This window comes from Cryptomeria japonica, chromosome 8, assembly GCF_030272615.1.
Source record: "Cryptomeria japonica chromosome 8, Sugi_1.0, whole genome shotgun sequence".
Taxonomy (NCBI): domain Eukaryota; kingdom Viridiplantae; phylum Streptophyta; class Pinopsida; order Cupressales; family Cupressaceae; genus Cryptomeria; species Cryptomeria japonica.
The window spans coordinates 331,914,261-331,939,845 of record NC_081412.1 but is presented as its reverse complement, the minus strand read 5'-3'; the positions used below and the strand labels follow the sequence as shown (position 1 = coordinate 331,939,845).

Here is a 25,585-nt window from a genome sequence, read left to right as displayed (position 1 = left end):
GGAGAAGACACAGCAACGCGAGAATTTTCAATTGAGAAGCGGCGGAGGCAGAAATCCCACCAAGTGCCGTGTGGACAGCGCTGGAGGTTAGCCCAGCAGTAAACCGGTTGATGAACCACCTCCCCCGGTTGCTTGCACAGGCATCGCTGGCACAACAAGCCCGCCTGGAGGAGATTGCCCAGGAAGAGCGACGACAACAAATCCTGCAAAGCTACGAAGAGAACAGCCGACAGGTAACGGAACGAGATGGCGCCAGGCCAGGAGGAAATTGAACCTTGTAATAATCCCGGCACAATGTTGATATAAATTATGGTTGAAAGGGAAAAATAAAAAAATAAAAGTTTTTTTGTGTACATGGCGTGTGGTTGCTGTGTATGGAAGTAACATATGCCCAATAGACTAAATAAGGACAAAAATAAAAAGATACAGAGTGACGAATGGGAAGTGGCACAAACCGCGTTGAATCTCAGACAGCAGATAGAACGAAGGTGTACGCTAAAGCAGCTTGCCGAGGGACGACCGACCGAGGGGTTGCCCGAAGGGAACCCAGGAGGTGTCACGGAGGTTGCGGAGGCAGAGATAGACGGAGAGAACTACACTGTCTACACTGTTGTAGGGCTGCCAGAAGGAGTCACGGAGGGTGCCGAAGGAGAACTCTACAGTTCGCCAGAATACCACCGTAGGGTAAGAAGCCGCGAAGAGTGGGTGGAACAAACAAGGCGAAGTCTAAACCTGATCGACGCTACCAGAGACTTGCTAAAGAATTTGTCCATTTCAAAGGACAACCGGAGGGAGACAACGGAAGGTGACGGTACGACCGAAGGTGCCGAGGGAGCACAAGGTTACCGTACGAGAGGCAATTTGTTTGGTTCGGTGTCAGCAACTTTTTCCGGAGGACCCACGAGTGGAGGTTCAGTTGCAGGAGGCGGAGGATCGCCAGGTACAAGCACACAAGGAATTAGAGGAGCAAGACCCAGCGGTGGGATGGCGAGTAAACAAAAATTGCCAAAGTTCACAGGGGAGGGCAAGGAAGACCCCTTACGGCACTGCCGTACATGTGAAACCATTTGGTCCGCCAACGGAGTAACAAACCAGGATGACTGGGTACAACAGTTCCCAGCCACGTTACGAGGAGTTGCCATAGATTGGTACTCCGATGTGGACAAGCAAAAAGTGGCCACGTGGGCCAATCTACAGAAGGAATTCACGGGGGAGTTTCGGTTGCTTCGTGATGACAATGAAATTGTAACGGAGATATACAGTACCAAACAAGGTACCAGGGAGACAGTACGGGCATACAGTCGGAGGCTGAAAGAACTCTTGGGTAAAATGGAAAGCCAACCCGTAGATGGATTGAAGAAATGATGGTTCGTTGAAGGGTTGAAATCCTCCCTACGGAGGAAGATGAAAATTGTACCCCCGACGTCATATGACGACGCTTATAATAGGGCGATGGACCTGGAGAGCGAACACAAAACATCAAAGAAGAAGAAAAGTAATAAATCCTCATCCGAGGACAATGACTCTTCACAGGAAAGCAGCAGCGACGACGAGGCTGGCAAACGGGTGCAAGCGCTCCAGAAAGACATGGAGCGAATGAGAAAGGAATTCAAAATAATGAGAAGCACTGGTCGGAACGAAGGGGACATATGGTGCACTGAGTGCAAAGAGGAAGGGCACACAAAGGGTACTTGCCAAAAGAAGGCATTCTGCGAGATTTGCCAAGTGATGGGACACTCCACCAAGGAGTGCCCATACAACATGAAAACCCGAGGTACGCAAATGAACCAGGTGCTGTTCACGGAGCAGGCCACAACATCCGCACCAGCGGGTTCCGGCCACCATACTAACACAACGGCATCATCTGGAGGATACCGGGACAACAGACGCGGCAGCGAAAGGAATAGCAACAATAACAATAACGGAAGCCGTATCCAGTATGACGCCAAGGGCCGGCCAATTATCCAATGTAGGGCCTATAATCAATGGGGGCACTTCGCCCGTGATTGCACGAAGGAAGCCACCCCTCAGCACCTCTGTCGTTGGTGTGGGCCAGGCGACCATGAGGACGCAAATTGCCCGCAGGCAGGGGTTAATCTCCTCAACATTGAGAAGGCTGAGAAGACTGGTGAGAAAGAAGTACTGGCGATCACCCGCGCTCAGACGAAAAAAGCCACTTATCTCGATCCCCATACGGAGAAGGAGAGATTACGGGAGGCAAAGGCCAATATTGAACGTGAGATGACGACCGAATGACGGGGCAACGAGGTGGCGAGTACATCATCCCGTACGGAAGCGAAAAATAACATCATTGGGCAAATCTTGCAGATGGAGGTGCCGATAAAGGTAAAAGACCTTCTAGACTCTATGCCACAATTGAGGACTGCCATCCTCACCAATGTGCAAAGCACCGCAGCGTCGAGTGCACCACAGGTACAGGTTCCCGCCACTGCATCGTCGAGTGCAGCACAGGTACGGGTTCCCGCCACCGCATCGTCGAGTGCACCACAGGTAGGGGTTCCCGCCACCGCTTCGAAGAGTGCACCACAGGTGGAGGTTTCCGTTAGCCCTTCGAATGACCCGATGTTACTAGCCTTGAGCAGTGGTAGACACCCAGCTGTGGTAGAAATGGGTATCCGTGGGACCATTCTGAAGGACACCATTGTGGACGGGGGATCTGGGGTGAATGTACTACCAGAAGAAACATGGAAGCGGCTGGGGAAGCCCACCCTATGGCCACCCACATTCAACCTGGTGGGAGCGGACCAACACGGCATTAAGCCACTCGGCCTGTTGATGGCCCAGCAAGTGACAATTGGTACGCAACCATTCTTGTCAGATTTCGTGGTTATTCCCTCGAAGAAGAAAGGCTATGACGCCATCCTGGGGAGAGCGTGGTTGATCAACGTGAGGGTAAACCACAACTGGAAGAAAAATACACTTTCGATGGAGAAGGGAGGGCGGAAATATACCATTGACCTACACACCCAAGATGTCGGCGAAGAGCTCGCCTCTTCAGACTCGGACTCAGAGGACTCTAATAAAGGGGAAAGGGGTCCCGATGAAAGCAAGGGCAAGAACGCGATGGAGCCGAATAGTGAAGGGGTGCTCGAATTAGAGGGATGTTCTAAAGATGAGGTATGCTCACTTAACGGGCTCTTCCACTGGCAAATGGAAGATTACAAAATGTTCCAAAGCTACAGGCTTGAAGTAGAGGAACCAGAGCAACCAACAGAGGTGTACCTGTCGGAATACAGAGAATATTGGAAGGGAGACGCCCCAAACCCTGGCGACGTAAATAATCCGAAGAGTGTCGGCAACGATTGGAACCCTGTGTGGAAGGCCGCAGCCTCCAAAATCTTTATTATCCTCCTTCTTCTTATGTACGGGAAGGAGACCGTGGTCCCTATAGAATTTGTGGTTCCAGGTCTTCGGATGGCCATGGAAAATAAACTTGCCACCAATAGGCCCAAATTGAAACCCTACCACGTGAAGCGCGCAGGGGACCCGAGAGGCCGGACGGACACCCGAGAGCCCAAAGGGGGACCTGAGCGGATGGAAGGGGACCTAAGAGGCGAGGCAGGCGACTCAAGAGGCACAAGACCACAACAGGAGACCCTTGGGCAAGGAAAACTGAGAAGGATGAAGGGCGATCTCAGAGACAGGGGACCCCAGCAGAAGACTCTCTAGAAGAAAAAAAAAGAAAAAAAAAATATAAATCGTATGGCCGTATGGGTCAGCTGACCGTACGGAAAAAAGGAGAAGAAAGCCACGGTGGAACCACTGTGCGGTGGCAACACCGACGGTGGGGCCACCGGCGGTGGAACCACCGTGCGGTGGAACCATCGTGCGGTGGCACCACCGTGCGGTGGCAACACCGACGGTGGAACCACTGTGCGGTGGGACCATCGTACGGTGGGACCACCGTGCGGTGGAACCATCGTACGGTAGCACGTCCACCACCATGCGGTGGAAACCACTGCTGTCGCAGAGCACGAAGACATAAACGCAGCCCCCGCACAAACAAACACAGTCGTATGGTGGAGGGTGTTGACCGCACGATCGGAGGTGCCAGTGCTGTTGTTGACCGTACAGGGAGGTTGTATGGCCGAGGTGCCATCGGGGACATTACAGTGCCTTAAAAAAAAAAACGACAACGGATTCAAAAATGATTCGATGACATCTGGAGCCTAGACACTGAAAATATTGGAGTGTAGAAGAAGGGTTTTGACATCATAAAATATCACAGAAATGATGCGTGCCATGGACTTTCGTGGGGTTCTGAAGGTTGCAAATTGGTGTTGGCGGTGGGGGCGCTGCCCCTCGACCCCTCTGGGGCGCTGCCCCAGACCCCGCGAGGGGCGCTGCCCCTCGACCCGGCTGGGGGTGTTGCCCCTAGACCCCCAGTTTATTTTGAGCCACAGAAGACCACGGGAAGTGTTGTGGTTGTCCGTATTGTGAGAAAGAAGCCCGCAGCTAAGCATTGGCAGGGAAGCCATAAGCCGTAGAGGGAGGCGGATTTGGAGGTTGGGAACAAACAGAGTTCGAGGGAAGGCATTGCAGGTCCACGCAGTTGTATGACACCAAGGAGTTATTCAGTTCAGTTTTTAGCCTTTGGGGAGTGTGATGGAGGATTCGAGGTGTCTCCTAGCATTTGTGCCAGCGGATTGTGGCCACCTCCAGGCATGACTGGTACGCTTTGAGGAACTCAAAGTATGTCTCGACTGGACGTGAGGTTGCCTTGGTGGATGCACAGAGGGCTCGGGAGGAGCTGACCACCAAGTTGGAGGCACTAGTCGCGTGAGACTTAGTTCAGCGTACCCAGGAGTTGGATGCCGGGAGAGCAGCACGGGTGGCTCTCGAGGACAAATTGGCTAGGGAGATAGTATCAATTGAGTAGCAGTTGGTGGAAGCTGAGACTGAAAAACGTGTTTTGCAGACAAGTTTGGGTTAGGCACAGGAGGACTGTGATGGCAAAGGAAGCAATATTGGTGAAATCCGCACTTGAGCATTGGATGGTAGCAGAAAAGAGTTTTCGGGCGAGGATGCAGCAAGTATATAAGATCCGGGCCCGACTGGCGTGCCGTTCATCTCTATTTTGTATTAAGTCGTCGGAGTCGACTTCTTTTCTTGGGGGGGATGATGTTGCCGAGAATAATCATTATGTTATGTTGTTATATGTTTATGTTGTCGTCGGTAATAATGAGTTACGGCGGTCAGTTAGTTGGCCGACGGGTAGGTAGTTGGAGTCGCGACGGTTGTGTCGCACCCCTTCGGGTATTATATATTGTGTACCTTTTCTTCGAAGTATGATCATGTTAGTCGTGTCAGATGTAATGTTATAAGCACTTATTGTACATGGACTGTGGAATTAATACAGAGGCTGGTTATTTAATATATTTCCATTATGTTCTGTGCATTTACTTTCTGCATTTAACCGTTTACCCGGGAGGGCAAACAGACCTAAGGAGAAGGCATGAACTGCATTAATAAACAACCGATGATTGATAAGATCGTAAGCAAGTGTTAATCATTGATAATTATTAGCAAGGGTTATAAGGGAAAGATACGTCCTCACCACATATCTTATCATGGCCTATTTAAGGCTGATCGCATTCCTTCTCAAGGGGGGAATCAGCTCTCATATATCATACACTAAAAGAATACTATATCAGCAGTGTAATAAAGGGGTAACAACTCATCTCTCTACCAGGTTTAAGGAGCCAACAACTAACAGACAAATATCTGAGATGGAATTATCAATTGTTGCATACTCATTAAGGGTTCATCAAATCAGAATATCATCAAGGCCAAAAAGATCACAGGGAGGAAGGAGATCAGTTTCGGGCAGACAATAATCAATAAAATAAACAGCAGCCTCAAACATATATTTGGGAATGTGTTATGAGTTCCTTATACATGATATATTAAGTATTATTTATATCTGAACACTACTGACTGATGTAGCAGTGACGTTATGACTATTTAGCATAGTATAATAAATATCATTTGTTTCTGCTCATTACTGAGTAGGATGTGCAGTTGTTTACGACTGATCATCATACATGCATAATATTGAACTCTTTTTATGCACTGATTGATTATTAAGATTAGCAATGGCCATAGTTTTAAAACTATCGAACTCTTTATATGAAATATGAGGGAGAACGGTAAAGAGGTTTACCCCTCATGGTAGTAGACCGGTGGTCCCATGAGACCAAGAGGGTATAGGACAGAGTCCACTTCTCTTGGACTTAGAAGGGAAAAACGCTCAAGACACCCTATTGTATATTTTCCAATCTCTTTCTCCTGGTTGATTATTGAATTAGGGGGAATCTCAATCACAAGAACGAGGATATGGATGGAAGTGACTAAGGAGAAACAGTGATAGGATACCTCACTAGGTAGGCCACCTCATGGTAGTTTACTGATGGTCCTATGAGGCCAAGGGGGCCAAAGTTATGCCCTTGGGCCTAAGGTAGAGGGTCTCTTGGTCACCTTGTCATTCCTCCTTACTCTTCCCTTATGGTTGAATTCTAATAAGAGATGAGATATAACTATGGTTAAGTGAACTATTCCTAACCCTAGGTATAGTAAAGCTATGCCTTATTATATTTCTTAAAAGATTTATGTGATTAGTTATATATTTTTCAATAGTTTTCTAACTTACTGCAGGACCTCAATCAGGTATGCATTCTATTCCACTTATTGTTCTACATGGAACAGTGATTTAGGGCAAAAATTTGATTGAGTCCTCATAGGCGACATTAAACCGAGTTTTAAAACTATGGCTTAACTATAGCTTCCATTCGCATTGCTGGCCTGAGTTTTAAAACTATGGCTTAATTCTAGTTTCCACTCGCATTGCTGAACTGATTTTTTAAAACTATGGCCTAACTCTAGTTTCTATTCTTGTTTAATATGCTGAGTTTCTGCCCAGTCCAAGACTCTGAAGTTTGAACCAAAATTTTGCATTGCTGGGCTAAGTTTTAAAACTATGGTATGTGATGATTCAATTAGAATTCAGCTTCTTCTCAGCCTTGGCCAGTTCAGTTAGCTATTAGATCAAATGCCATTTGGTACATGTCGTTTATGAAATTTTGTTTGGCAAACTAAGCACGTAATAGGATGCAGCATAGAAGTTCAACTGTGTTTGATCTCACTTTGTTTGCATGTGTGATCCTGTAGAAAGCTACTTAAATTTACTCAATCTTTGTGATGAGCTTCAGCTGGGAAAAAGAAGCTTCAAGACAGACTTTTAAGTACACTTTTGTTGTTATATACCTGCAGTACTTGAGGAAATGGAGGAAGAGATTCCATTGACATATAAAAATGTCCAATCTCAACCAATGGAGTAGGAGAAGAAGAGTACAATAACTATAGAACGCTCAAAAGTAAAACACATACCATACCTAACACGTTGAAAATTAAGAAGGCAGAGATAATTGACTTCATGCCTTTTTTTCGCATTCTTGGTTTTTGAGAAAAATAAGAGGAAATAGGATTAAATGCAGCACAGAAGTAATTCTTTCTTCTTAATGTCATTTGCATGAGCCATTCTTCTGTCAAGATTTTGAACTTTATCCAATCATTGTCACAGACTACAACATGAAGAAATAAGATATAAAACATGGACTTCTGGGTGTGCTTCTCTTTGTATCTACCTGTAGTGCTTAAAGAAATAAACATCAATAGAGATTATCTTAATTATCTAATAATGTCCAATCTTAATTCATAGGGCAGGAGAAAATGAGCATAGTAAATATGGCATGTTTGCACAGTGGATCAGATGTGTATTCAATCTAAGTTCAATTAAAATGTACAATTTCCTATACAATATCAAATTCTACTACACTGAAATATGTTAATGCACAAATAATAAACTCAATCCTGTACAGCTTGATTATACTTATAGAGATCATGGATAAATGTCTCTGCTTGCAACCTTTAAATCTTAAATTGTTGAATTTACTCAATTTAAGTTCCTTTCTGCTCAATTTTCATCATTTTGAATGCCTGCATTGTATGGGCATCACCCTGTATGAAGTACTTATGCATTTTATAAAAAAATTAGGGAATGTGGTATTTTTTTTCCAAATAAAGATTTCATGCATGTAATTTGATTATACAGTGTAGAAATATTTCATAGTATCCAATAATGATGATTTACCTTGCGAACAACTGTGATTGACGTGCCTCTGCTCACTAGTGTATCAGCAATCCATCCTCCCAAATTAGAAGAAAGAGCCATGGTAAACCAAGGAAGAACACAGAATAGCCCAGACTCGGTGAGGTTAAACTTTAAAACCTGTCCCCAACCCAAATATAGTAACAGAAACAACAATTTTAAGTGAAAATAGTTCATTGCTTTAGAGTAAAAATAGATGAATACCAAATGCAAAAGACTAGAAACAAGGCATGGAAGCATTTATTCCATTCATTTTACTTTCTTGAAAAGCATACATCTTGTATTAGATTATAGAACAAGAATTTCAAATAAGAATAACATCAGGTAACATAGTATAACCCCACACTGGGGATTTCTCTCAGCACAATCTAGGAAGCAGTGTAAAAACTTTATGTAGTGCCATGCCTTACCAGTCTTCCCATGGGGACTTGACTTGCACATGCCTAGATCTCAAATACATGGAGTGGGACTTATGTATTCTTAAAAGTTAGATATATCGTGTATGCAAGTTGCAGATTATGTCCTTTCAAGGATTTCTACAACACTACAAAAAAAAGAAATATATAAATTGTCATAAAATGTCATTTCTAGCAATTTAGACTCATTTGAAATTTATGCAATAACTCAAAGTTTTAGAATACTCCACTTAATTTGTACTTAATCTAGTGTCTTGTTCTTAATCTGTGTTTATTGAACAATATTTGTTGCTGGAAATCTCATGAATGGAAGTTATGTACTCTGTAATTCATGGCATTATATCCTGTTTAATGGTTGAAATTGTGTGTAGGGATTCATTAGCATGAAAAAATGTAAGTTGTAACGTTGCATGGTTTATGTATGACCATAGTAGTATATGTGCATGAGGGAATCTTTGTGAGATTGTCATGTCTCCTTCTGGCATAAGATTAACGCTGAATCAACCTATTTTCTTAATTTTTTCAATAGGATAATGGAGTATTGAAAAGGGAAATAATTAAAAAATTAAATTTAAGTTGTTTAAAAAGTAACTTTAAGTTCCATTTTAAAAGATGGCTTATACTTAATTATTTTAAAAAGTTGTTATAAGAATAATTGAAAAACTTGGACTCGGAAATAATTGGCAGGCCCAAATTTTTAAAAACTCAAGACTTGAAAAAAAATGAAAAAAAAACTTGGCAATTTATCAAACATTTGAAAATACAAAAAAATTAAATATTCTTCAAAAACACACATATATATACCGAATTTGTAGAACATATTACTGATTTATATCACATTACTATCAACAATTATTGACAAGAATTGACCTGCTACGCAACTCTTGTTTATTCTACGGTTTTATAATTATTAAACTAATTAAAAAATTCATTTTAATTAAAGATGTGGTATTTCCAATTCATGTAAATGAATCAAAATGTTTCTCTCACACTTTGTGCAGAATGCCTTTTCATCTTAATGACAAACCATGAAGTGATACAAAAGATTAATATAAAACATCTAAAAATATTTCTTAATCCAAAACGTTAATTCACACTCTAGTAAATTTCTACCAAAACAGAAACATTCTGATTCAAATACTTACAAAATGACAAAACCTAATGTAATATCTCCAACAATTTTATTTTTATTTTTTAATAATTTTACAAGCACACCAACACCCATTAGGGTTAGAATAAAGAACTCTAAACCAACTGAAAGGAACCCTACACCTTTTGATCACCGAGAGCCCAAGCTAGAAGGGTGAGAGCATACGGTGGCAGGGCATCATTACATGCAAACTTCTGAAAATGCTTATTACAATAATGGGCGGCAAGCCAACCCCTTCCACTTTCTAGCGAGTAAAATAAGGAAACTTAGCGGTAAACTAGCCAAGTAAACAAGAACACACTCAAGCACAAATCACTCTACTGCGATATTTCAACAGGAGGACTTATTACTAAACAAACTCAACTCAACCGCTTATGCAGCGGGAGGACAATACAAAAAAATTACAAATCAACTCTACCACTTATGCAGCGGGAGGACATGAATGGAAATTAAAATCACTCTACTGCATGTGCAACGGGAGAACGGTATTACAAAGACAAATGTAGGCAGCAAGCCAGCCTCTTCCACTTTTCAGCGGGGGTTTGCTTTACAATCCAGAAATGGCTGTTAGTACTACTATCCAACCTTACAATAAAGAGATACAATGCAAAGAATCGAGAGATAATACTATCCAATACTGATGAATACCTCCAAGCTTAACACACTTAGAAAACTCAAACACACCCATAGAGAAATAACACACCACTAATCACTAAACTGAAAAAAACAATCTGTTGTATGCATAACACGCAGAAAACAACCACTACCAAAATCATTGTTATGCTCATAACTCGCCTAAAACTTCACGGAATGACACAAGAACAAAAGAAAATGAAAGCTAAGATTGAGATGATGCAACAAGAACCTCAAACTTGCACCGCGAACAACACCACCAACCTACACGCAACCCAAGGCAACCAAGGAATGGTACCACCCAACTGGGAAGTGCTATTTGCATTATAAAATTCCAATCAGCAAATTGGTAGACTCCATCGCCTAGGGGAGAGAATTAATTAGAGCCAATACCCAGAATGACTTGGCGAACACATAGGGCCTCACGAACAGATTTCTACTTCAGCACACACACCAAACAGCAGCATGAACACTCAGAAAACACTCCAAAATATCTGAAATTGACACACAAATCTGCAACATTGTTCCTCAAATCTATTGCTCTGGATGAAGAGCACTTACAAGCTCAATTAGTTGTTGTATTGCAAGCAAGAAACCAAGCAGTAGCTAGGAGGTATGCATTCCCTGAAGTTTCACTCCAAATTTTGGCAGCACTTCATTATAATTTTCTTTATAGATGCCAAATGAGAGGCCAAGCTCTCATATTTATAGATTATAAAACTCAAATTCACATTCAAATGGTGTCCAAATTCCTTTCTTATCATTTGGATTTCATTTCAAGCATGTCCTTGACTTGGCGTCCCCTTCCCGAGGGACAAAATTCAAACTTTCTCCTTGGTCCAAACTTAAAAACATAAAAAAAACATTATACATGAGCATATATTCCATCCTTGATGCCAGACTTAGGAGAACAAATAAATTTTTGAATAAGATGCACTATTTGTTTCCTAAGTCATCCAACAATATGATTAAATATTAAACTTTAGAATAAAGTATTAATATTTAATAAATCACTTGCAAAACAAATACTAATTAGTACCAAATTGAACTATGAATTGAAGTTCTAAAAACCATCAAACTGAACTAGGTCGGAGCTTTGCATTGAACTGCCAAAAATAGAACTACCTGAACTGACACTTACTAAAAATAGTAAGTTAGAAAAAACTCCAAAAAACATGCTCGTCAAACCCTGTGAATGAGCTCGAAAAACCCAGAAAAACCCCAAAATCCAGTCATCTAACATCAACTTACTAAAAATAGTAAGTTTTGCAAACTCCCCTGAACTGATTGCATGTCATACCACTACGTAACTTACAGAAAACCCAGAAGGAAACCTCAATTCTTTCTACCAAACTCCAACCAGAATATCCCTGAAAACTACGAGGAATCCTCCTAGAAAATAGGAAACCCTAATTCCTCATTCCAATCAGTCTACGAGTTTCCAAAATAGGCTAATGGACCACTGATTACCTCCTACTGAGAAGGGGACATTACAGTCCGCCCTCCCCAAGATTGCTTGCCCTCAAGCAATCGCAAGCCTGGATGCTACAGAATCTCCTCATTCTCCCAAGTGGCATCCTCAACTGGTAAGTTTTTCCATTTGATCAAGTACTCGTTGATCACCCTTTTTCTCAAAGAACGCCCCCTGAAGTCAATGATAGCTTCAAGAATCAAAACCAACTCTTCCTCCTCATCTACTGGAGGCAACTCTGTTGAAGCTACCACATTATGTCCAAGAGCCTTCTTAAGGCTAGACACATGAAATACATTATGAATTTTGCTGCTTGCCGCAAGTTCCAACTCATACGCCACTTCTCCCATTCTCCTGTTGACTCTGAAAGGCCTATAGAAACGTGGCTTTAATTTCTCAACTCCACTCTTCTTGAGAGTAGATTGTCTGTAAAGTTGGAGCCTCAAGTAAACCATGTCGCTCACCTTAAAGGTGCGCTAAACCAGCTGTTGATCAGCATACAACTTCTGCTAATCCTGTGCATGCTGGAGATTGTCCCTCAAAGACCTCAAAATATCCTAACTCTGTTGCATCATATCCTTCACTTGAGGGGTTCTGCTATCACCAAATATCAAATCAGCAAAGCTAGGAGCTTCATAACCATATAGTGCCATGAATGGTGACATTCTGATGGACATGTGATAGGAGGAGTTGTAACAATACTCCCCTAAGTGAAACCATCTTACCCAAGCGTTCTGCTGCTCCGAGACATAATTTCTGAGATAGCCTTCCAAGCACTTATTCACAATCTCAGTCTACCCATCAGTCTGTGGGTGATAACTTGTGCTTGGAGTGAGCACAATACCACATAGTCTGAAGATCTCCTGCCAAAAGGTACTGAGGAACATATTGTCCTTATCACTTACAATGTTCTTTGTCAATCCATGCAATTTGAACACCTCTCAAAATAACACATCAACAACTTGAGCTGTTATAAAGGAGCTGGTGATGGCAAAAAAGTGAGCAAACTTGGTCAATCTGTCCACCACAACATATATACAATCCTTCCCCATGGCCCGTGGCAACCCTGTGATGAAAGCCATGAATATACTTTCCCATTTCTGACTGAGAATGGACAAAGGTTGTAACAAACCAGTCGGTAAAGTATTCTCATCCTTGTTCTTTTGGCATGTATGACACTTCTTGATGTAGCTCAAGACATCATTTTTCAATCCTTTCCAAGAAAAAATTTCTCAGATCTGCCTGTACGTCTTGAAATAACTTTGGTGACCAGCATGAGGAATGTCATGGAAGGTCTGCAAAATTTTCTCCTTGAGCTTAGATTTAGGCACAATGAAGATCCTTCCCTTGTATAAAATCAACTCAGCAACAAATTTGTACTTTTCATCATGAAAAGTACCCTCAATGATGTTGGTTGCAAATTGATTTTTGGCATAATCAGCAAGCAACAAGTCCCTCCAATCTGCAGTAAGCTCACACAAAGAGCTCAAGTGGGGTCTTCCAGACAAATCATTGGCCACAATGTTATTCCTCCCCTTGGCATACTCAATGTCAAAGTCGTAAGCCTGTAGCTTACTCAGCCATTTTTGTTTTCTCTCATTCAAGTCCCTCTAGTGCATAAAGTGCTTAAGACTATTATGATCAGTCTTAACAACAAACTTACTCCCCACAAGATACTGCCTAAACTTCGCAAGAGCATGCATTATGGCAAGCATTTCTGTAATATCCCCACAATTTTTTCAATTTATTTCCAGTTACAATCACAACAAGAACCCGTTAAGGTTAGGAAATCAAGATACAATAATGCTGAAATTGTAACCCTTCCACTTTTTGATCACCAAGTGCCCAATATGGGAAGGTGAGAGCATACGATGTTGAGGGGATTGTTAGCTTCAAATAATTGGAAATAATACAATGCTTGGGCGGCAAGCCAGCCCCTTCCACTTTTCAGCGGGATATGGAGAATATTAAAAAATCACTTCGCGGTAAACCAACCAAGGTTGATACAAGAAACTGAAGAACAGTCACTCTACCACTTATGCAGCGGGAGGACTAGAAATGAAATAGCAATCAACTCCACCGCTTATTCAGCGGGAGGACTGAAAATGAGATTACAATCAACTCAATCGCTTATTCAGCAGGAGGACAGAGTTACAATAGATAAGAAGGCGGCAAGCTAGCCTCTTCCACTTATGCAGTGGGCCAAAGAACAACAATCCAAGAATATAGCTGTTAGTACTACTAATCAACTTTACAATGCAAACATGGATTACAAAATTACTAGAATCACTGTCCAAACTAGGCGGCAAGGCCAGCCTCTTCCACTTATGCAGTGGGACTAGGAGAGATCAAAGAAATTTCTATTAGTCCTACTACCAGCATTACAATATGAATCATAGAAGATAACAATGAAGAACCAACAATTGCAAACAATTACCAAGATCACTTTCTCTCCACACAAAAGAACCCACACACCCAATAACCAACACACAACAAGACACTCCAAAACGAAAAATCTCTAAATCTAATATACTCCCAACACGCTAAAAACACATAGACCAACAAGCTAAGAACTCACTAATTTATTCATACTCTTTCCACACTCCTCAGAATTACCTCCAAACAGATGCAAATGAAAGAGACAATGATGGCAATAAGGATGAAAATGAAAGACATCAACTAACAATGCCCAAACCCATGGCACACAACCCAAAGCACTCCCAGCATAAAGCATTTACAGCAGAAAACTTTGACTTGCATAATAAAATTCAGTACTAAAAGAAAACCAACAAAACTTACAAGATGAATTGCTCGGGACATAGGAAATGAATGAGAAAATACCCAAAACAAATAGACACTTGAGCAGGAAGATATGACTGAAAATCACTTACAACCACTCCAAAAACCAGCAAACTAGAAACACACCCAACACACCAAAAACTGAAAATCTCCCAATCACTTCGATCAGCACAATCTATCTCTCTGGATGAAAGATGGTCACAAATAATTACCTAGGCACTGTCTTTCAAGTACAAAACTGATGGTTGCTAGAAAGCTCTCAACTTCAAAGCTCAACTTTGGCAACACTTCATTACAAATATTCATGGATATTGTTGACGTGGCTAAAATCGTATCGCTACAACTCTATCCGTCCAACACAAAATAGAATTTACTCGCTGAGTATCCTATCCTCTCTTGTGTAAGGAATCCCTAATGTTGTTTTTAATTGATCAAAGGGGATGACCTCAAGGTTCCAACTGTCAGTTCATGACTGCAGGATAACTCAGTGATTGATGTGTTTTGCTGGGAGCACAAGGGGCCTTACGATTGCAACAAGTTGGTTTGCATCTAACGATGCTGCGTTCCTCAAGCTGGGAATAAAATCAAAGGAGAAGGGTTTAGGAGACCTAAAATTAACAAGGCTAGTGTGCGAGTAGACGAATTCGACATAACCAATCCCTGCTTGACCAGAATAACTCACAACCTCACAAGAACAATGCAATCTTCAAGGGGACTTAGAAGATTTTCAGACTGCAGGTGCATGCCTAAGCACCCAATTCAAGCGCAGCTCAAACGAACACTTGCAATTGAACTAAACACAATTTTAAAGGCTCAGACTAACCATACACAGGGATACACAATGAGCATATCCCCAATGGTATGAACTTGAATCCATCAAATACCTGCACACCAAAAGGATCTATCTAACGTGCTGAAGGAAACCATGCAAACAAAATAAAACCAAGATAATAAACACCAAATCAATGTCCAAATATTGATTTTAGTTGCTATTACTACAATCTCTGCAACATTTCTATGCTACTCCTAATCTGAAAACTAACTCTAAAAAAATCTAACCCTCTACAAAAACTCTAACTATCTAACTAGAATCTAATAATCTAACCCTTTACAAGAGAAAGGCCTCTGCCTTTTATAGATTTTACAAATTTGAACCAGAGGCCATGATTGATTGCATCCAAGGGTCCTAATCTGCCTTCTAGAACTTGGCAACTTTAACCCATGCCCATTCAATCCTCAGTTATCTCCCCAACCATATTCTCAACTACCAACAATTGTTTGGCTTTAATCTGGTCAATCGAGTAGTTGGAAATAACTAGCCTATGTCCCCTCAATTTGAATACATTAGGTGGGGTCCACAAGCAGTTTTCTTTTTACAATAATTAATTTCAGTTTTTAGAAACTGAATTTTTGGAATTAAATCTAGCTGTGTATCCTTCTAAGAATGCATATTTGGTAGCACTTTGTGTTCGTTGTCTTCAGTTTGGCTGGTGGACTTCAACTCGTCGTCCGGTGGCGCACTTCCCCATGCTTCGTTTTGCACTTTGTGGTGCGTTCCTCCATTTCCTCTTCCGGCGTTGATCGCGATCAAGGCTTCACTTTGCGCTTCAGGTTGTCGTCAATCTGCAAACAGTGAATTCCACTTTTAATAATCATTTTGAAAAATTAAATAAATTAATTTAACAATCATATTAAATTTATCTAATGTCGCTCGATGAAAATTCACGCATTTCATATCTTTTGCGAGATATTATTGCAACAAATGTCTTCCCTTTAAAACTTCGGGTGATTTGAAGGTTTTGGGAGATTTTAATTTAAAACACCCTTTTCTCACTTTAGTTTTCATTTGCACTTACTTGGGCGACTAAGGGTGAAATTCGGCCCTTTAGGCAAAATGTGAGAATGTACCTAAGCCAAATTTGGATTTTAAAAGTAAATGTGCAATTTTATAGATTTGCCAAATTTGAACGCCTAACTTAAAAGTTCGGCCAATTTGACCCAAAAGGTGCGATTTTAATATTGTTGTTCATTTTCGACATTTAAAGTCTTTTTGAGAGCCTTTCTATTTTTGGCCTCTTGAGCCAATTTGAAAGCCTAACGTCCTTCATCATCTTTTCACCCATTTCAGCCTAATAAGCCGTTTTGCGAGTTTTGATCTCTTTTACGATTGTCGGCATATTGGAGGACTTGCGAACTTGGACGTTTCATTTTCCGATTTTAGTTTATGGGTCGAATTTGTGAATTTGATGTCTCTTTCGACCATTTAGCCTTTGGACACCTTCAGGTGAAACTCGGGCATTGCCATTAAATGCGCGATCTTTGAGTTTTAAGTTAAAATGCCCTCACTTATGTCGCCTGGCTAATTTCGGGCTAACTGATGATTTTGTGCAATTTTGAGTTTTATTTCCTTTCTCGCAAAACTTCAGCCATTCACAGGAAAATGCCCGACTTAGAGATTTTCGGCCAAATGGGACTTTTTGCGAATTTGAAACCTTGGTCTTTAGTTTGAACGATTTCGACCAATGTGATGATATTGCACGATTTTGAAGTTTTGTTTTTCGGTTGAAATGAGCCCTCGCGCGAATTTGTACTTGGCCCTAGTTTCGGCCTACTAGGCAACTTTGCAAACTTGGTCTCATTTCGGCTAAATGGGAGCTTTCGCACGAATTCAAACTCTTACCCCATTTTCGGCCTAAATAAAGGTTTGGCGTGAATTTGAACCTTATTAGCCAATTTCGGCTCATTGGCTTACTTTGTGAGACTTGGCCTTTTGTAATTTTCGGCCTAGAAGCCGATTTTGAGAGTCTTTGAGTGGTTTTTCAGTCTTAGAGGCCGAATCGCGTGACTTGGCCTTTTAGCCGGTTTTGTGGGCTTTCGAACTTTGCGTTTTGGTCTCTTGAGCCGAATTTTGGGGAGACTTATCGGCACTTTCAAAGGGTCTGAGAGGCGCGATTTAGACTTCTTCTCAGAACTTGTAGGGCAACAGGGGTAACTTCGGATTCGATTTGGTTATTTAGACCCCTCATCGCGTGAGCTTAAATTCAGGATTCTTATTGGCTTCAGGTTAATCTATCTAACACGGAACACTTACCTTCTTTCTTCAAGGCAGAGCAACGGGCAAAACAAAAGTCGGGGGTGTGTGTGCGACACGCACAACAGATACCAAAAACAAAAGCCCCATCACTCTTATTTATAGACTTTGTGCCTCGAAATTCAAATTCACATTCCCTCCAAATGAATGCCAAACCCAAATGCACATTCACTTCACATTATTTTGAAATTACATTTCATTTCTCCTTTCTCCAAGTCGACCTTCTCATAGAAGCAAATATACTTTATAAAAATGACAATAAAATCATAATGTGGCATCCAAGGTAGATAAGTGAAATATATTATAAAATTAACTTATTTCTCCATAAGGCGTCCATCTTACCTTATTAATATTTCACTTTATAAAATATTTTTCCTGAACAATAAATCGCCCAAGGAATAGTAATATTTTATTTGGCAACAAAAACATTATTCCCTCAAGTGGACGCCAAATTTAGCCAATTCTAAAATAACACCAAGTATAAACCTTTTTTAATGAGAATTTCCTCCAAAGTCGTCCAACCATACCTATGTTGAATCCACCAACAAGTTGATAGAAAGATTTGATACCAAGGATCCAGAGGTGAAGTTTAGAGAGCTTGCACAACTCAAATAGCAAGGTGGTCCTATTCACTGAAGGACTTGTAGAACCATTGAGAGGTTGGGTAAAAGCCTTTGACCCGCCCACCTTGGCTGATGCAATCAAGAAGGCTAGAAGCATGGAGTTGGCTGCCCCTAAGTCTAGATTTCAGTCAAAGCCTTTCCTCTTCTGTAAAGACAAGAAGAAATTTTCTAATCAGCCTAAGAAGTTCCCTCCCCAGATGGATGATGAGCTCCGTCAAGAACTTCGGAGGAAGAATTTGTGTTATTCATGCAAGGAACCTTGGGTTCTGGGTCATAGATGCCATGGAAAGGGTAATGCTCGGCAAATGGAAGCATATTCAGCTAATGGATCAGATTCTGAAAATTCAAAACAACAGCCTGATTCGAAGGGAAGTGAGTATGAAGAGGCTCCAGAAGGGCCTGAAAGTGATCAAGATGATAAGGGTATAGTTGCCCAACTCTCTAGCTTACACAAGAATGAATCATTCAGAGTTCGAGGAGCATTTGGAGAGCATCAACTTGTTGCTCTAATTGATACCGGAGCAACTCACAACTTCATTGATGCTAGGATTGTTGCCAAGAGAGGTCTTATCACTGATGATGTTGAAGACTTCAAGGTCATGGTGGCTGATGGATCAACAATTTGTTGTAAATGGATGGTGTCAAACATGTCAATGAAGCTTGGTAATTATGAAGTCAAGGATGACTTCTATGTTTTCAATATTGGAGGGACCGATGATGTGGTCCTTGGCATTCAATGGTTGTGATCTCTTGGTGAGATCACTCTTAACTTGCAAACCATGGAGTTAAAGTTCATGACTGAAGGAAAGAAGGTGGTTTTGCGAGGGATGTCTAATGGGGGGCCTCGGATTGTATCCCTGAAGAGGATGGAGAAACTGATCCGTCATAACCAAGTAGAGTGGGCAGTAGAATGTGTGATAATGCCATCAAACCCATTAGAAGACAAGGGCAGCTACGCTACTGATATTCAAGCTCTAATCATAGACAAGAGCAAGGTCTTTGGAAATCCGCCACTTAGAAGATCTCTTGAGTGTATGGTCATGCCATCCCACTCATCTGAAGAAAAGAGAAGCTATCCTGAAGACCATCAGGCTTTGATTTCAAAGAGGAGCAAGGTGTTTGAGACTCCACCCCTGGGTAGGCCGCCTGAGCATGGTACTGAACACATCATTGAGTTGGAAGAAGGTAATAAGCCTATCATGACTACTCCTTACTGTTACCCAAAGAAGCAGAAGGACAATATTGAGAAATCCATTAAGGAGCTTCTAGGCATGGGTTACATTGGCCAAGCAAGAGCCCCTTTGCTTTGGCTGTTGTATTGGTGAAGAAGGATGTGACCATGCGTATGTGCATGGATTACTGAGCCTTAAATCAGAAAACCATCAAGAATCGGTACCCCATTCCGAAGATTGATGAGCTGCATGGTGTCGTGTAATTCTCCAAGATAGATCTCAGATCGGGCTACCATCAAATCAGAATGAGGGCTTCTGATGTTGAGAATACTACTTTCAGATGCCACTTTGGGCATTTTGAATTTCTAGTCATGTCTTTTGGTTTGACTAATGCTCCAACCACATTTCAGTCCTGCATGGACAGGATCTTTCAAAAGCAATTGATGAAGTTTGTGCTCATATTCTTCGATGACATTCTCATCTTCAGCAAGTCTTGGAAGGAGCACTTACAACACTTAGAGGAAATTCTTAGCATTCTGAAGTCTGAATCATTGTTTGCCAAAGAATCTAAGTGTAAGTTTGGAATGAAGGAGTTGCTCTACTTGGGGCACATCATCAATGCAAAGGGTGTGAAGGTGGCTCCTAAAAAAGATTAGAGTTATCCTTGATTGGCCACCACCTGAGAACATAACTCATTTGAAAGGATTCTTGGGTCTATGCGGTTTTTACAGAAGGTTTGTGAAGGGTTATTCTCAATTGGCTGCCCCCCCCACACAGATCTCACTAAGAAAGGAGCCTTTGAGTGGTCTGCAAAGGCACAAATAGCGTTTGATCAGTTTAAGGAAATCATGAGCTCATACCCAGTTTTGGCCTTACCAATCACCAAGCCTTTTGAACTCCAATGTGATGCATCAGGAGAAGGTGTTGGTGCAGTTCTTATGCAAGACAAGCATCCTATTGTCTTTGAAAGTAGAAAGCTGAGAGGACCTGAAAGGCTATATTCAATTTATGACAAGGAGATGCTTGCCATAATGCATGCCCTTGTGAAATTCAGGCAGTATATGGTGGGAAGTAGGTTCGTTGTTAAGACTGATCATAACAGTCTTAAGCATTTCATGCACCAGAAAGATTTGAATGAAAGGCAACAGAAGTTGGTTAGTAAGCTTCAGGCTTATGTAATATCCCAGTTGTTTTTTTTTTGTTTTTAGGCCAATAACAATCATCCACAACAAATAACCCGTTAAGGTTAGAAAGCATAAATTGAAAACTTGCTGAAGATTGCAACCCTTCCACTTTTTGATCACCAAGTGCCCAATGTGGGAAGGTGAGAGCATACGGTGAATTGGGGATCGTTAGATCTCAAACGGCTGAAAGATGAAATGAAATACAATACTGGGCGGCAAGCCAGCCCCTTCCGCTTATCCAGCGGGGATGCAAGAAACTTGGCGGTGAACCAGCCAAGAGAAACACACAAGGCACAAATCACTCGGCCGCAATATTTCAGCGGGAGGACTGAAATTACAAAACAAACTCAACTCAACCGCTTATGCAGCAAGAGGACCATTACAATCAGACATCACTCGACCACTTATGAAGTGGGAGGACTGAATTACAATTTACTTGAAAATAGGCAGCAAGCCAGCCTCTTCCACTTTTCAGCGGGGTGAGATTTACAAGGCAGAATTGGTTAGTAGTAGTACTACTTAACCTTACAATAATCAAGATAATGTGAGAAGAGAGTAATGCTGAACATCCAATTAAGAACATGAAATTCCTGCTAACATAAAAAATCTCCAGGCTGGAATTGCAAAACTAGCAGCCTGTGGATTCACTAAAACGCTCATAACTCTCTCATTACTCACCCAATTCACCCAAAATCTGTTCTAACCAATTGCTATACCCGCCACAATGAAAACAAACCCAAGGAAAGCCATCGAAACACCCATATTTTTTTTGCACGCTTCCCAATGCATTCACAAAACCCAACACCTAACCTTGGAAGTTCAATTTTCAATATAAAAATCCACACTCAAAATAAGATGCTAAAAACTTACAATATGCATTGCCAGTGGTAGGAAGGAAGGATGAGCCGGTACCCAGAATGATAGAATCGCCTGGCCAAGTGGTGTGAGCAAAATACACTTTCAGTAGTCCCGCGACCAGCAACCAGAAAACACTCCAATCTCAAATAAAACACTCCACAATCTGCAACTCACTCACCAACAACACTGGGAATACATGGACACAGCTAGGTACTATCTTGCAAGTACGAAGACTTAGCTAGGAAGCCACACTTTGAAGCTCAGATTTTCAATCACCAATTCAGCAACATAACGATACAAATTCATTTCATACCAAATGAGAAGCCCCACACTCTCATTTATAGATTTTGATGGCTCAATTTCAAATTCACAATCCCTCCAAATGAACGCCAAAACCAAATGCACATTCACTTCACATTATTTTGAAATTACATTTCATTTCTCCTTTCTCCAAATCGACCTTCCCATAGGAGCAAACATTCTTTATAAAAATGACAATAAAATCATAATGTGGCATCCAAGGTGGATAAGTGAAATATATTATAAAATTAACTTATTTCTCCATAAGGCGTCCATCTTGCCATATTAATATTTCACTTTATAAAGTATTTTTTCTCAACAATAAATCACCCAATATATAATTAAGGAAATGACTTATATATCAATATAACTTAAGCAACCCCTTTTAAATAAATCGTCCAACCTTTGCCTTAAGTTATAATTTAATTTAAAACACCATTTTTCATCAAATACTGAACCTGCCAAAACAAGCTCCAAGGATATGGGGAAACAAGCTGAGAGAATTGCCCTGCCAAAAATAGTCACTGAACTGAGCTGAGGAACCCTTGCCAAGAATAGCACCAAAAAATGAGGGAAGACCAACTGCTCAAACTAACTTGTCGGAAATAGCCATCTGAACAAGCCTGCTGACATCCTGCTAAAAATAGTACTTACTAAAAATAGCATATTGCTAAAAATAGTAAGTGTTTCCAAAATGATTTTAACCACATTCTGAGCAATCGTCGTACTTACTAAAAATAATAAGTCTGGAAAAAATCACCTGATGCAGATGCATGTCAAACCATCCTGAAGCTCTCTGAAAACCCAGAAGGAATCCAGAATCCAAACTGTCAAACTCCCACATATAGCCCCTGAAATCACCAAAGAATCCTCCTAGAAAATAGGAAACCCTAATTTCTGCCCCCGACTAGCCTATGAGCCTCCAAACTAGGCTAGCAGCCAACAAAACTAATCACTGCGGAGAAGGGGACATTACAGCTTATGACTTCGACATTGAGTATGTCAAAGGGAAAAACAACATAGTGGCAGATGCACTTTCACGAAGACCCCATCTAAGCTCTATATGTGAGCTCACTGCTAATTGGAGGGACCTATTGCTTGCTGATTATGCCAAAAATCAGTTTGCAACCAGCATTGTTGAAGGCACTTTTCATGGTGAAAAGTACAGTTTGGTTGATGGATTGATTTTGTATAAGGGAAGGATCCTTCTTCTACCTGAATCTAAGTTGAAGGAGAGGGTATTGCAGACTTTTCACGACATTCCTCTTGCTTCCCACCAAGGTTTTTTTAAGACTTACAAGCAGATCTGTTGGAAAGGGTTGAAGAGAGATGTCTTGAAGTACATTAGGGAATGCCATACTTGTCAAAAGAACAAGGATGAACACACAACACCCACTAGCCTATTGCAACCATTGCCAATTCCCAGTCAAAAATGGGAAAGTGTCTCTATGGATTTCATCACTGGGTTGCCAAAGGCTAGTGGGAAGGATTGTATCTATGTGGTGGTGGATAGATTAACAAAATTTGCTCATTTTTTCGCCATCACCAACTCATTAACAACAGCTCAGGTTGTTGATTTGTTCTTCCGTGAGGTGTTTAGGCTACATAGGCTGCCTAAAAATATTGTGAGTGATAGGGTCAACAAGTTCCTAAGCTCCTTCTGGCAAGAGATTTTCAGATTATGTGGTATTGTGCTCACCCCAAGCACGAGTTAGCATCCCCAAACAGATGGACAAACAGAGATAGTAAATAAGTGGTTGGAAGGTTACTTGAGGAACTACGTTTTAGAGAAGCAGAAGGCATGGGTAAAATGGCTACATCATGGTGAATACTACTATAATTCCACTTATCACATGTCCATCAAGATGTCACCTTTCATGGCACTATACGGTTATGAGGCCCCTAGTTTTGTTGATTTGGTGTTTGGAGATAGTAGAGCACCTCAGGCTAGGGATATGGTTCAGCAGTGTAAGGATATTCTGAAGGCATTGAAGGACAACCTCCAGATTGCACAGAATCGGCAAAAGTTGTATGCTGATTAGCAGCGTATTGAGCGCTCAGTTGAGGTTGATGACATGGTCTACCTAAGACTTCAGCCCTTCAAACAATCTACTCTCAAGAAGAGTGGAGCGGAAAAACTCAAGCCACATTTTTATGGACCATTCAGGGTCATCAAGAGAGTGGGAGTTGTGGCTTATGAGTTGGAGCTACCAGCGAGTAGTCGAGTACATAATGTCTTCCACATGTCACGCCTCAAAAAGGTGCTTGGGCACAATGTGATAGTCTCTTCTGATTTGCCTCCTTTGGATGAAGAGGGAGAATTGGTGCTAGTTTCTGAGGCCATCCTTGATGTCAGAGAACGATTGTTGAGGAGGAGGACCATCCGAGAGTATTTGGTTAAGTGGAAGGACTTACCGATGGAGGATGCTACATGGGAGAATGAGGAGGTTTTACAGCATCCTCACTTGCGATTGCTTGAGGACAAGCAATTTTGGGAAGGGTGGATTGTAATGTCCCCTTCCTTGTGATGATGCATTCAGTGGTCCATTGGCCTATTCCAGAGACCCGTAGGCTATGTGGAAAGGTGAATTAGGGTTTCCATGTTCTTTGGAGTTCCGACCAAGATTGTCAGGGATGGAATGTGAACTTCCTATTTTTATTAAGTTAGGGTTTGGACGTCAGGATGGTGCAGAGTTGCTAAGCTCACCAAGCTCTTTCTCTAGTTGCGAAGATCACGATTTTTGGAGCATTATTTCATGACTTACTATTTTTAGTAAGTGGCAGTTTGAGCATTCTATTTTTGGCAGTCCTGGATTTGGTCTTGATCTAGCACAGTTCAGTGATCCTCATTGCTCAGCCTCATCCGGATTTGTTGATAATCAATACTGGAGCTATAAGCGATTTAATTAAATATTATTCCTTATCCTAAGGTTACTATTTAATTATTTTATTACAGATTGATGTTATGGGGAATTCTGCAAAATATGATATTTTTCCTAAGTCATGCCTGGGCGAATTATTTGATGATTATAAGGAGACTTTATTTTTATACTTAAAAGTTTTCTATGCCAAAATCATGGTCCTCTCTCCTAGGCGCAATTTTTGACTTGGGAAGTGGGCGCCATTTTTGGGTCCACCACATGAAATGAAATGCAGTTTGAATGAGGAGAATTTGGAGGCAATTTCATTTGAATTCCAGATTTGAAAAGCTATATAAATAGGTGGTTGGCTCCTCATTTGATTATCCAAAGAAAATATATCGTTATGCTGTTGGAATGACTCCAGACTTCTTCGAGGGTGAATACCTCCTAGATCTTTCTTTCCAGTTTCGAGTGTGAGACATCACTCCTAGCTATGGCTCAAAGTTGTGAGCGATTTGGTGATTTTTGGGTGTGTTGGTGAAGAGTTGTGTGCTTCTATGTTTTTTGGTGTTGCTAGTGTGTGTTGGCTGGAAGTGTATTTTGCTCGTAGCTATGCATGTTGGGTGCATCGTTCTGGGTGAAGGCCCATTGGAAACGTATTGGAGAGACAATAATTCTCCTACATTGGTGTGGCATTTGGAGAACTCTCCAATTTATAGTTGCAAATCGAAATATTCAGCCAAAACGCCATTTCTAGAATTGTCTTGGGTTGCGTGCATCACCTTTGCTTCTCTCCAGGCGTAGTTTCAAGGTATTGAACTGATCGCTTATGTTATACT

General features: G+C 41.4%; 1 protein-coding gene across 4 annotated transcripts in view; it reads right to left on the bottom strand.

The window, feature by feature from the left end:
* Positions 1–25,585, bottom strand: part of LOC131061524 (sodium-dependent phosphate transport protein 1, chloroplastic) — a 313,012-nt gene that overhangs the window by 100,439 nt on the left and 186,988 nt on the right. For all 4 annotated transcript variants that reach the window (XM_057995252.2, XM_057995254.2, XM_057995251.2 and 1 more), the window contains exon 7: positions 8,171–8,308. In XM_057995252.2, the coding sequence (XP_057851235.1) occupies positions 8,171–8,308 (138 nt within the window). The remainder of the gene's footprint in view (positions 1–8,170; positions 8,309–25,585) is intronic.